At 37.5% G+C, this 12,597-nt stretch overlaps 2 protein-coding genes across 2 annotated transcripts; one reads left to right on the top strand and one right to left on the bottom strand.

Moving 5' to 3' along the window:
* The first annotated feature begins 1,476 nt into the window (after positions 1-1,476).
* psmc6 (proteasome 26S subunit, ATPase 6) lies at positions 1,477-7,941 on the top strand. Its single transcript, XM_082147029.1, has 14 exons — positions 1,477-1,632; positions 2,022-2,101; positions 2,204-2,243; positions 2,339-2,391; positions 3,317-3,384; positions 3,526-3,640; positions 4,398-4,485; positions 4,611-4,672; positions 4,783-4,906; positions 4,993-5,054; positions 5,213-5,333; positions 5,420-5,500; positions 5,606-5,677; positions 7,474-7,941. The coding sequence occupies exons 1-14, from the start codon at positions 1,548-1,550 to the stop codon at positions 7,590-7,592; spliced, it is 1,170 nt and encodes a 389-aa protein (XP_082003155.1). The 5' UTR covers positions 1,477-1,547; the 3' UTR covers positions 7,593-7,941.
* Positions 7,677-12,553, bottom strand: cgrrf1 (cell growth regulator with ring finger domain 1). Its single transcript, XM_082147031.1, has 6 exons — positions 12,298-12,553; positions 11,986-12,122; positions 11,719-11,896; positions 9,581-9,728; positions 9,393-9,500; positions 7,677-8,601 (listed from the first exon to the last, which is right to left on the bottom strand). Exons 1-6 carry the CDS (start codon positions 12,399-12,401, stop codon positions 8,263-8,265), a joined length of 1,014 nt encoding a protein of 337 aa, XP_082003157.1. The 5' UTR covers positions 12,402-12,553; the 3' UTR covers positions 7,677-8,262.
* Positions 12,554-12,597: the final 44 nt, after the last annotated feature.

Consider the following 12,597-nt stretch of genomic DNA (forward strand, 5'->3'; position numbering starts at 1 on the left):
TTTACCCTTATTAGCTGATAATTCTGATTATGTTCAAGATGGACACATTTCTAACATAGCTAGAAAACCTAGGGATCAGGTGTTTTCAATCCCATCTGAAATTAACAGTGTGTTGGGGGTAACACATTACAAGTAACATGCATAACACAATCAGATTACTTTTTTGATGTAAAGAGTAAAGTAATGTGTTATAAGTAACGTGCATTACGTAATCATATTTTTAATGTTTGAGTAATGTATTACAAGTAACACACATTACATAATCAGATTACTTTTTGATTCAACAAGTAAAGTAAGTCATTACAAGTAATGTGCATTTTGTAATCAGATTACTTTTTGATCTGACGAGTAAAGTAATGCATTACAAGCAACATGCATTATGTAATCAGATAATTTTTTGATTTAACAAGTAAAGTAATGCACTACAAGCAACATGCATTACGTAATCAGATTACTTTTGATGTTACCAGTAAAGTAATGCATTAAAAGTAATGTGCATTACGTAATCAGATTACTTTTTTGATGTAATGATTAAAGTAATGCATTACAAGTCTCAAATCAAATTACATTCTAATAACAAATACGTTTATTTACAGTCAAACAAAGTTACTGCAGATTATATTTTCAAAAACAACAGTCACAGTAATAGTATGAATTGTAGCTGAAATGATGCATGACTCGAGGCCCACTATATGGTTAATCAGAATTTTCTCCCAATCTAAAATCAATACTTGGAAAATGTTACTGTGATATGACTCATTAGATATTGCTTGATTATGTTTTACCAGCAAGAGTATCCTATAAGGAATGGGTGGATATTCTGGAGCAACTTGGCATTTCTGACCTGCCATTGGCCGGTCAGAAATGCCAAGTTGCTCCAGAATATCCACCCATTCCTTATAAGATACCATAAATTGCCAAGTTGCTCCAGAATATCCACCCATTCCTTATAGGATACTATAAATTGCCATCAAGTTGCAAGCCGTTGTGTGTAGCCTACATTTTCCCCCTTCAAACCATGGTTTGAAGGGGGAAAATGTAGGCTACACACAACGGCTTGCAACTTGATGGCAATTTATAGGATGATGCACCAGGGTTCACTGTAGATGTTGATGTGCAACTATGCCATCAAAACCCATGCAACTGCAAGAAAATATTTTTGGAAAAGCTGTCCACTGTAGTGACCTCTATGCATGAAAGGGTTAAAGGCCATAATTCACACCGCACAGTCAAACACCAACAAACAAGTTGGCTGTTGGATTTATAATTTTATGAAAAACAACTGCCATGTTCACACTGTCCTCAACAGACACTGACAAACGAGAACATGGTCAGTCTGGTGAAAACAAACCCCAACCAACACCAACAGACGCCGATAATAGACCCCAATGATCTTAAAAAAAACAACAAACGTGTTTGTTTGTGTTTGTCCGTGCGCGAGCGCTCTGTTCCTCCAGTAGGGGGCGGTAATGCGCGTCACATGCTTTTGCTAACCGCTGATATTAAACAGCACGAAGAAGAAGCGACAGAGTGGAGCGGCAGTGAACATGGCGGATACCAGGGAGAAAGGTTTACAAGACTACAGAAAAAAATTACTGGAGCATAAAGAGATTGACGGGCGCCTGAAAGAGTGTGAGTAAGATGTCTTTTTGTCCACGCCAGACTGTTATTTACCAGTTTGACACCGTCTCCGGCAGTTGTTTGTTTTAATTCGACAGCCTGTGCTGTAAGTCGCTTTGTCATGCAGTGCTGAAATGAATTAGCGGCTAATGGTAACAGCTAAGATTACCGACAGATATCATTCACATTATTAAATTAATGTACACAGCATGTTTTTAAGCGTTCTTTCTATATTTAATAACCTGTACAATGAAAAATAGTAATTTTTCACTCAGTTATTCTCCTTGAGGAAACACTAACCAATGGACGCTTAGCATCTCTGATACATGAAGAAGATGAAACTTTTATCACGTTTTTACATGTAAATAAACACTTTATGTCGCTTCATTGGCTCGTTTCAGTGAGAGAGCAGCTGAAGGAACTCACTAAACAGTATGAGAAGTCTGAGAATGATCTGAAAGCTTTACAGAGTGTGGGACAGGTAAGGTCGAAGCTAAATCTGCTGCTGTGTTTTATTATACTAACATGAAATGAGCCGGAGATCTGCTTTTCTGATGGTCTGATCTGTTCATTGTCTTTGTAGATTGTTGGTGAGGTGTTGAAACAACTGACCGAGGAGAAATGTAAGTGCAGAACACCTTTATTCTGGTGTAACTGTTAGTTGATAGTCAGTCAGTCTAACGTTGCTCTATTACTTAATTTCTTCTTTTTTTTACAGTTATTGTCAAAGCAACCAATGGCCCACGCTATGTTGTTGGATGTCGCAGACAGGTGAATGTATTGGCATTAATGAATCAATTTTTTATTTATTTAAATGAAACAGAATTGAAACTTGGTGTGTTTGTTTGTGTGTATATATATATATATATATATATATATATATATGGACATGCACACACGTTCATTTATGTCTATGTCATTGTGCATTGCATTGCATTCTGGGTAGTGGATGTCATATTTTAGGAACCATTCAGGAGCATACAATAACAACTTACAAATCACCATAGAAAAACAACTGTACTTATGTTAATACTTTTTATGAACTGCTTACAATCGCACAAAATAAACTGACTAATATTTTAATTTCTTACGGACATTCGAGCACTCAGTCGTGCGGCCAAGACACTGCCCATATTCATCACATTTCATACAGAAATCATATGGCTGCCCATACACAAGACCAAATTAATTTTTCTAATCTCTTTAATCACATGGCATTCTCTAATGAATCTGTAATACATAGTAAAGTACAAATTATAAAGCCAATGAACTACTATGCTATGTCAGTTCATAAGACAGCAAGCGTTCACCATTATAATGTTTTAACTGTATAGTATAAATTTTAACATCTTACCTCTACTATGCCTCATGTCTCTTCTTGTCTGTGTCAAAAAGTCCCAGACTGCATTGCGTGGCTGACTTCACATTCCCGTTCTCTATATGAAGTTACCCTCGAGGAGGAAAAAACTCCTGTCCCAAAAATATGCAATTTACTGCAGTTGATATGATAACATATAGCCAAAAAGAAAGTTGAAATTATGATAGCTTGTAAATCAATGAGCTCTTATAACAGTATAGCAGATTACTTGCATAGTTTTCAATATATATCTCTCAATAATATGTCTTAGGAAAGATGATATTTAAATGGTCAAAGCTCATGTTCTTTATTTTATCTGATCATATGTTTTTGTTTTAGCTGGATAAAAGCAAGCTTAAACCAGGCACTAGAGTGGCTCTGGACATGACGACTCTCACTATCATGAGGTAAGAGGTTCAGTCTCTCTGCTTGTGTTCTTACCTGTCAGTCTAGTTTCATTTGTGCATATATAAAGTAGTATATTTAATATTCAGCTGGTACGTTTTACAAGAACCCTGTTTTCGACATATTTTTTATTTTTTATAAAGGTATTTGCCTCGGGAGGTGGATCCTCTAGTGTACAACATGTCCCATGAAGATCCTGGCAGCGTTTCTTACTCCGAGATCGGTGGATTGTCAGAGCAGATCCGTGAGCTGAGAGAGGTCAGAAAGACACTATCTGTATATCTGTATATCAATGTCATCTGATGAAATGTTCACCAAGGCTGCATTTATTTGATCAAAAACAGTGGTATTGTGAAATATTAGTCGATTTTAAAATAACTGTTTCTATTTTTATATTTTTTTCAATGTAATTTATCCCTGTGATGGCAACGCTGAATTTTCAGCATCATTATTCTAGTCTTCAGTGTCACATTTTCCTTCAGAAATCGTTCAAATAATATTATATGCTGATTTGCTGCTCGAGAAACATTATTATTATCTTAACAGTTGTGATGTTTCAATGGACATCACCAAAAATATATTTTTATATCATACTATGTTATACATATTCTTTGAATAGAGTTCAAAAGAACAATGATTTGAATTAGATTTCTTTTTATAAAGTTTTCACTGTAAATTTTTATTGTTGCTGAACAAAAGTAATAATTTCTTTAAAAACAAAACCAAACATTTGAACTAAGCATTTATATTCTATCCTTTTGCTGATATCGAGTGCAAATCATCTGATTAGGTGTTTAAATAGGAAGAACATATCAAATAATTTTGTTAGACCATTTTCATATGCATCAAAATCAGGTATAAATCTGATACCCTGTCATCTGACCTGAGTTAAAACACTCGTATGCCTGAATGTAAAACAGTGTTTAAAGGCTGGATCTGTGCATTACAGCGTAAATGCAGCTTTGGACTATACTGAACTTGTTGAACGGTTTTAATAATGGATTCTCTGTTGTAGGTAATTGAGCTTCCTCTGACCAATCCTGAGCTGTTCCAGAGAGTGGGCATCATCCCTCCCAAGGGCTGCCTCCTGTACGGACCTCCAGGTCAGTCACCCTGTTATGGTTTGATGGACACTTACTTGTTGAGTTAGTTGTTGTGATGTGCAAATATGAAACAAATGTGTTATTTTCACAAAAATATTTTATTTATTTTAATTTGTTTTTTAAAGGCACTGGAAAGACACTTCTTGCCAGAGCTGTTGCCAGTCAGCTGGACTGCAACTTCCTGAAGGTATGTTGGTTTAGATGCAGTAAATTAACTATTCAGCTGGAGTTTAACTTGGCACAAGTCAACTGTTATGGTTGAGGTCATAGTGTTGAATAAAACATGTTGTTTATCAGGTCGTGTCCAGCTCCATTGTTGACAAGTACATCGGTGAGAGCGCCAGACTCATCAGAGAGATGTTCAACTATGCCAGAGACCATCAGCCCTGCATTATCTTCATGGACGAGATCGATGCTATTGGTAATGCTCTTCTCCACATCGTATGCAAGCCATGGTAATTGTGCAGTTGTTCTGAATATATATTAACACACGCTTTGTTTTTGAAGGTGGGCGTCGGTTTTCTGAAGGAACGTCTGCAGATAGAGAGATCCAAAGGACACTTATGGAGGTTTCAAAATTTGTCAATTGGAATTTTTCTTTTTTTAATTAACTTTTATCTTGTCTATTAATGCCTAATAATTTAATTGAAGACCTTCCTGCATATCAAAATGTACATGACAAAAACCATGTTAATCGCATGATTAAATGTTTTTGTCTCTATATCAGCTGTTGAATCAGATGGATGGATTTGATACTCTGCATAGAGTCAAGATGATCATGGCCACTAACCGGCCGGACACTTTAGACCCTGCGCTACTGCGTCCTGGCCGACTGGACAGAAAGATCCGTACGTTTGTGTTTCAGTATCCTCCCTCTTTACACATTCAGTGATTGTACTTGGAAACTTCTAACTTTTCTTTCCCCACCGTACAGACATTGAGTTGCCCAATGAACAGGCTCGACTGGACATCCTGAAGATCCACTCTGGGCCCATAACCAAGCATGGAGATATAGGTGCGCCTCCATGACTTTCCGGTCTCTTTTTTTTTTACAGATGTGACTCTTTTTCTTTGGGAGTGTTTCCTTTTCCTCTCTCATCACATTTCCTTTTGTCTTCAGATTATGAAGCCATCGTCAAGCTTTCAGACGGTTTCAATGGAGCAGATCTGAGGAATGTGTGCACTGAAGCTGGTAGGAAATATCACATTGAAAAGTGCAAATCAAAGATTTTGTTTTAAAGAAAAATTAACTGTATTTGCCATGCTCTAGCATGTATATACAAACTGAGGAGGAGACAAAATCCAGTCATATTTGGGAACAGGAAAGATCTGGTGATTTAAAAAAAAAAAAGTGCACCATGCTAATATAATTAGAGCTGCAATGAACAATTATTTTTGTAGTTTACACGGAGACGATAATGGTATCATATTGTACTTTGAAACCCGTTTTCAAAAGTTTGCATTTTCAGGCCTCCAAAACGCCGTTGTTGTGTAAATGATTGGCCAAAATGCACAAGTGCTCTGTTTTTTTAGTGTCGTTTAAATGCCTCCATATTTTCGTTTTTTTATTTTAAAATGTTTTTTCTACATCCTGCCCAATGTTGCGCTCCAAACAATAGGGCTTTTCACTGTGTTTAACCCAGGGTTATCGTCATTCTAAACCCCACTTTTAACCGCTGTAATTTAGTAGCGGGTTTGCATCGCTTTTTACCCGGTGTTATGAAACCCAGGGTCAGCACCATTAAAAAAGTCAAATGGTGACCGAAAATGTGATTACTAGATTGAAGATGAGACAGTTTAATTATTACCTTTGATAGTCGGAAAAGTCTATTCTGGATAAACTTGACAGGACAGTCTGCAATATATAATTCAAGGATGCCAAATGCTTGAGTCTTTATAAAAACAATTTGCGTGTGGGCGTTGTCCAATCAGTGACACCGCAAATATGTACAGTGTGAAACGTCATCGTGTGAAACGTCATCTTATGAAAACTCAGAATTAATTGTTAACCCCGGGTAAATCATAAGCAATGTGAAGCAAGATAACCCAGGATTCTGTTTACCTGGTTATAGAATGACCCAGGGTTAACTATGTGTTAACTATTATAAGTGTGAAAATCCCTAATGTCTAAATCGAAGGCTATAAAAAAGGGCTGTATGTATCTATGTAGACTGTAATTTATGGGGGCAATAGGTTAAAATATAAACATTACTTTCTAAAGCCCACCGTAATAAAGAAAAACAAAAGCACCAACTAAATGCCTGAAGTCTGTGAAGTTTAAAGGTGCAGTATGTAAGTGGAAATTAGTGGTCGAAATCGCTACTGCAGTCGAATTCAAAAATATCGGAGATCGTTTCTCCCTCCACCTGCTCCACAAACTCGACAGCGCTCACTTTGGTTGGCAATTTGAGCACACACAACAGGAACGAGCACAATGGCAACGTGCAGCATCACAGACCAAAATAACAAACATTCCAGCCTGGAAACGCACGTTTCAAAGTAAAATAACTGGCTGTAGAAGTGTTTTTCAGATAAACGAGTATGTGAACACAGCATGTTTCCTAAATACCTGCAAACATATTATGGTATTTTTATGCTTTAGTAGAGTGAAAAAGATACATACAGCACCTTTAACAGTTGCTTTCTTGACTTTCTAGCATTCACAGAGAAACTGTTTAATGCAAGTTATGCGCTGGTGAAAATGTGTCAAACGCTAGAGCACCTGATAGGGCAAGCTGTGTTAAATGCTTACGAGTTTGAAGCGATCTTATGTTTATAACTTGGGTCATGCACTTCTGCCCTCCAATACTTTTCAGATTCTTTTGTCCATAGAAATGTGGACAAAAAAAAATAATGAAACCATTTTGAATTGTTGCTTGTCAACTTTTGTTTTTTAACAGCTGGTGTTTTTTTTTAGTGTAATGCTAACCTTGAACTTTTGATTGAGTCTCTCCAGTGTATGACCTCCTCCTCCGTTTTGTCCCACAGGTATGTTTGCCATTCGTGCCGACCATGATTATGTGACTCAGGAGGATTTCATGAAAGCTGTGAGGAAGGTGGCAGACTCCAAGAAGCTGGAGTCCAAACTGGACTACAAACCTGTATAAAACCACATTTTTGTGCAAAGTATAAACGTGAGGGGTTAGTGGGATATCAACACTGTCCATGGACACAACACTTTTTTTTGTTAAAGTTACTGCAATAGATTTTGTGTCAACATTTGAAAACATTTCCATTGCTACCATCAAGTGACTTCAGTTGTTCAGTTATTGCATTGTTTAACCCCAATTTAATACAAATCTTTACCTGTTGGCCGAGTATGTAGACCTGAAAAATGATACGGCTCTTTATAATTCTGTGTGATCAGTTATATAAAATGTGTGCCTGGCCTGCTTCCTTCCACATCATTAAAGTCAATGATAAAAGAAAGAAATAATAAAATATACTCCCATGGTTTTTCGACAGTATCGCTGTACCTCAATCTCCATAAGAAAAACTCCACAATGAGTCATTCTGAATCATGTATTTGTTAGTTCAACCAATATATTGGAAAAATAAATAAATATCCTATTCAACTTAAAATCTCTATATTAAACACATTTTACAAGCACATCCAACTTCAAAAGCCTAAAATTGAAATAATTCTAGAAGTGTCCATATGTGGGGTTAAAGGTCAGCTGCCTGCATCTCTTAACCTTGAAGATGCTACAATGTTTCCTTTTCATGGTTTAGCCTTTCCAGCAAAGGCTTTGCCTTTAATACTGACTTTAAATAGGTTTAGTCTTCCATTAAGTCCTCCTCTTCAATATCATGATCTGTTCGGTTTGACAGCGCAAAGGATTCAAGGACAAAAGCTCTGCAGATCGGACAGTGCTGGAAGCGGCACACGCAGCCGTCACATACGCACGCATGTCGGCATGGCAGAAGCACTCTGTTTGTCGGTGCATTTTGACACACCACACAGTCCTTGCCTTGAGTATCAGGCCACTCCCCATCTGAATCAGACTCCTCCCCCTTTGCACATGGCGTTTCAGGTTGCGGCTCCGCATCTTGAGTGCTAGTCGAAGGCTCTGTGGATCCAGGCAAGTTGCTGTTGTCTGCTGACATGAAGAGAGGCTGTGAAGAAAAGAACAAGTTTTAACCACACGAGACAAAATTAACGCTCGCTAACTTAATTAACGGCACTGTGCCATTTTGCTTCAGGGACGCTAGGTGATGAAGGTAAAATGTGATCAAAATGAGCATACAAAACATGACTGCACCAAGAACAGTAAAAAAAAAAAAAAAAGACAAAATGTTGTACATATGGTAAGATTTTTAATGTTTTTAAAAGAAGTCTCTTCTGTTCACCAAGACTGCATTTATTTGATTAAAAATACAAACAACAACAACAACAGTAATACTGTGAAATATTATTACAATTTAAAATAGCTGTTTTCTATGTGAATACATTGTAAAATGTAATTTATTCCTGTGATCAAAAGATTCTATTTAAAAAAAAATGCTTTTCTTTTAAACTTTCTATTCATCAAAGAATCCTGAAAAAAAAAAATGTACACAACTGTTTTCAACATTGATGATAATAATGTTTTTTGAGCATCAAATTCGCATTTTAGAATGATTTCTGAAGGATCATGTGACACTGAAGACTGGAGTAATGATGCTGACAATTCAGCTTTGATCTGAGGGATAAATTACATTTTAAAATAAATTAAAATAGAAAACAGTTTTCTTTTTTTAATTGGTTTTTAAATTTTAAATTTTAAATTTTTTAAATTGGCAAAATATTTAACAATATTATTTTTTATCAAATAAATGTAGCCTTGGTGAGCAGAAGAGACCTCTTTTAAAAACATTAAACATCTTACTGATCCATAACTTTTGACTGGTAGTGTACATTTTGATACCTTTAGATCATAAAAGTTTCCATGCGCCGTGAGAAGATACTGGAACAAGATTCTGGCAGAGAGTCTGTATTTGACATCAGGAACATGGAGGACTGTCACACTGGCCACCTAGAAAACAACAGGCTATTAACAGACTTCACCTGTTCCGATCAAACTAATCTGATAATGAAAGACTCTCAGCTGCTTACGATATTGTAGTCGTCCCTGGTTTCCATATTGGCCAGTGTCAGCACAGCTACCAAGGGGTATCGGTCCCGGGGGAGCAACCCAAAATCGGATACTCCGAGATCTGGGGGCATCTGGGTGAAGTATTCGACTTTTTCTTCTTTCTGTATACTTGTATTATGTTAAGGACAAAACGTGCCATTGTGTTCCATCTATGAATTTAAAAAGTGGGAGTCGTGTAAGATCTGTTTGTCAGGTCACGTGACTCTTCTTCAGGAAGGCACACGATACAGATGCATTATTAGGCCCTGTCCCAAATGGCACCCTAAACACTTACGGTCTTCTGTGGAAGTGTGCCATTTGGGACAGGGTCTTACTACAAATTCTAATACACTTCATTCACATTTTAAATCATACTGCTGCTCTATAAATAATAATTATCCATCAGATTGACTCAATGAGCTGTACAATTTCCTTCATGTTCTATTTTCAGACGTCAGGAGAATAGCGTAAAGCTTGGTATTGTAATGTGACATGGTATAACAAAAATATCCATGGCAAGAGCTTTTTTCAGTCAATTGATTATTTTTCTCCTGACTATTATTTTTTTCCCCTTTATATTCGCTAAATCAGTATGTAAAAAGACAACATATACTGCACATTTGTGGTATGCTATCCTGATTTATTCCTGATATTTTCCATGAATAATCACTGGAATGCACTAAGAATGCATCCCTTTTTAAAGCAGGTAAATAGAATATTATTATTGTCTGTGAAAATGATGGAAATCACTTTGAAATTTCATCACTCAATGTTCCACTTAAAGGGGTAGTTCACCCAAAATGTTTAATTTTGTCATCATTTACTCACCCTCATATTGTTCTAAACCTGTATGAGTTTCTTTCTTCTGCTGAACACAAAATAAGATATTTTGAAGAATGTTGGTAATCAAACAGTTGACGGTAGTCATTGACTTTCATAGTTGGAAAAAAGTACTATTGGAAGTCAATAGCTACCATCAACTGTCTGGTTACTAACATTCTTCAAAATATCTTCTCTTGTGTTCATTTATACATGTTTGGAGCAACATTAGGGTGAGTAAATGATGACAGAATATTCATTGTTGGGTGAACGATCCCTTTAAGTGGAACATTGATGAATCCACTTAAAAGACAAATTTTTTTACTAAGGCAAATTATGTTTCATGATACAGGCATATATTTCTACAGTGATATTTAAAGCTGCCGTCGGCAACATTTTTTTTTTCATATTCAGTGAAATTGACACTGTAATCCGACAGAACAACATAAATAAAAACCCGAGCTTCTAACTCCACCTGGAGTGTGTTATTTGTTTTGCAAAAATCCACCGCTCCCGGATCATCGGGTCCAATCAGCGCAGGGGGGTGTGAGATCTGACTGTCAATCACAGGTCGTGCACACGCCACAGATCCCCCCTCACTCGCGCACGTTAATATCACATGCACACGCCACGCCTGAAGTTCGCCTGGAGATTGCATGAAGCGTGATAGCGGAGAAAAAATCTACTAACAAGCTTCCAATTCCTCGGTTATTGCTTTCTATGGATAGATTAGCCAGGGCAGCCTACCTCCGAGTCCATGGTGTTGATAGATGCTGAAGAGACGGACGCGTTCACAGAAAATCAGGTACACACGCACAGTGACGCACTGACGAGCACGACCTCGATGGGAGAGTGCTCGCTGGTAGTGGGGAGGGGCATGAGAGTTGTAAACATTAAAAATTTTGGCTAATCGACCCAATCTGCCAGACTTGCCGACTGCAGCTTTAACAAGTCCATAATATTGCTACGTAAATAATTGAGCTAATCATTAAGTAAATCATCATGATGATGATACAGCGTTAGGCTAACTAATTTATGTATATTATATGCAGTTATGTGTAAGTCTACCCTTAATGTGAGGCAAGTTCTGTCTATAAAAGTCATTTTTATAGCCCTTTGATGCAATTTGTTAATTTTTAATTGATGGCACACACATCCTGAAATAGATTTAGATATTTTCTGTACAGCTCAAGTAAAAAGTGGCACAGCTTACCTCAATTACATATGGATCTGGTGGAAGGATGATGTGGAATGTTATTATAGAGCTATTACTACTATAAGAGTTAAATTAAAAGGATACTTGAAGCTTTGGTGGTGAAGATAGCTTAACTGCAGAGCTTCTTGAAACCGCTCCGGTGTGTCGAGCCAGAGCCCACGCTGGTGACTCTGAAGGGCCGCCTGGAGCGCCGGGACCCCACAGCCCCAGAAACAGCTGAGGACACAGTCTTCAAGACAATACGGCCGCAAGCTCACACCCTCTGACACAACACACACACACACACACACACTTATGGACTACGCTTGACTCATTTAAAATGGATCCAACATTGGGTGAGTTGATTCTTACCAGTAACTGTCCCAGCCGGAGAGTCCATCTCCAAAGCGAAGGGATTGGTCACCTGCACCATCTTCCTCTCAGGCACAGGAATTAAAGATTCAGTCTCATCTGAACTGCGTAAAATGACGGGGACATCAAATCCAAACCTTGACAGGAGATACTAAAGTTAGTGAGACAAAGATAATTGCAACTTCTGCTTTGAAAGAGGAACTAACTCACTGGAGATGCACAATTCAGACTGAGAGAAATCAACATCACACATAGTTCACCACTTTAACACTGGCCTAAAATGCTAGTTTATCCTTATCCACATTGACTTACCAGCCCAACACGGCAGCCACAGTGATGATGAAACATACTGATATAACAGTAATGTAAAAGAGAGGAGAATACTCATACAACATCACTAAAAACTCCGCGGCCATGCTCAAAGTGTTACATTAATACAATGCGATTAAATGCCTGCACGTATAATAAAATCATTAAAAAATATAATAATAATGCGGTTATCCTGTTCAGGCTGTCACCCTGCAAGACTCATCAACGTAAACTTCCGGTTGTGACAGCCGCTGCTACGGTGGCCCAGAGGACCAAATCCGCACATGACACCAATACCGTCAC

The sequence above is a fragment of the Leuciscus leuciscus genome (assembly GCF_965113295.1).
Source record: "Leuciscus leuciscus genome assembly, chromosome: 19".
Taxonomy (NCBI): domain Eukaryota; kingdom Metazoa; phylum Chordata; class Actinopteri; order Cypriniformes; family Leuciscidae; genus Leuciscus; species Leuciscus leuciscus.

Excerpts from the sequence above, each read along its gene's own strand:
- psmc6 (XM_082147029.1), top strand. The coding sequence starts at position 1,548 with ATGGCGGATACCAGGGAGAAAGGTTTACAAGACTACAGAAAAAAATTA. Across the intron at positions 2,244-2,338 it reads ACAACTGACCGAGGAGAAAT|TTATTGTCAAAGCAACCAAT; the intron begins GTAAGTGCAGAA and ends TTTTTTTTACAG. Across the intron at positions 2,392-3,316 it reads TTGTTGGATGTCGCAGACAG|CTGGATAAAAGCAAGCTTAA; the intron begins GTGAATGTATTG and ends TTTTTGTTTTAG.
- cgrrf1 (XM_082147031.1), bottom strand. The coding sequence starts at position 12,401 with ATGGCCGCGGAGTTTTTAGTGATGTTGTATGAGTATTCTCCTCTCTTT. Across the intron at positions 9,729-11,718 it reads CTTCACCACCAAAGCTTCAA|TATACAGAAAGAAGAAAAAG; the intron begins GTATCCTTTTAA and ends ACATAATACAAG. Across the intron at positions 8,602-9,392 it reads GAAACTTTTATGATCTAAAG|CCTCTCTTCATGTCAGCAGA; the intron begins GTATCAAAATGT and ends TTTTCTTCACAG.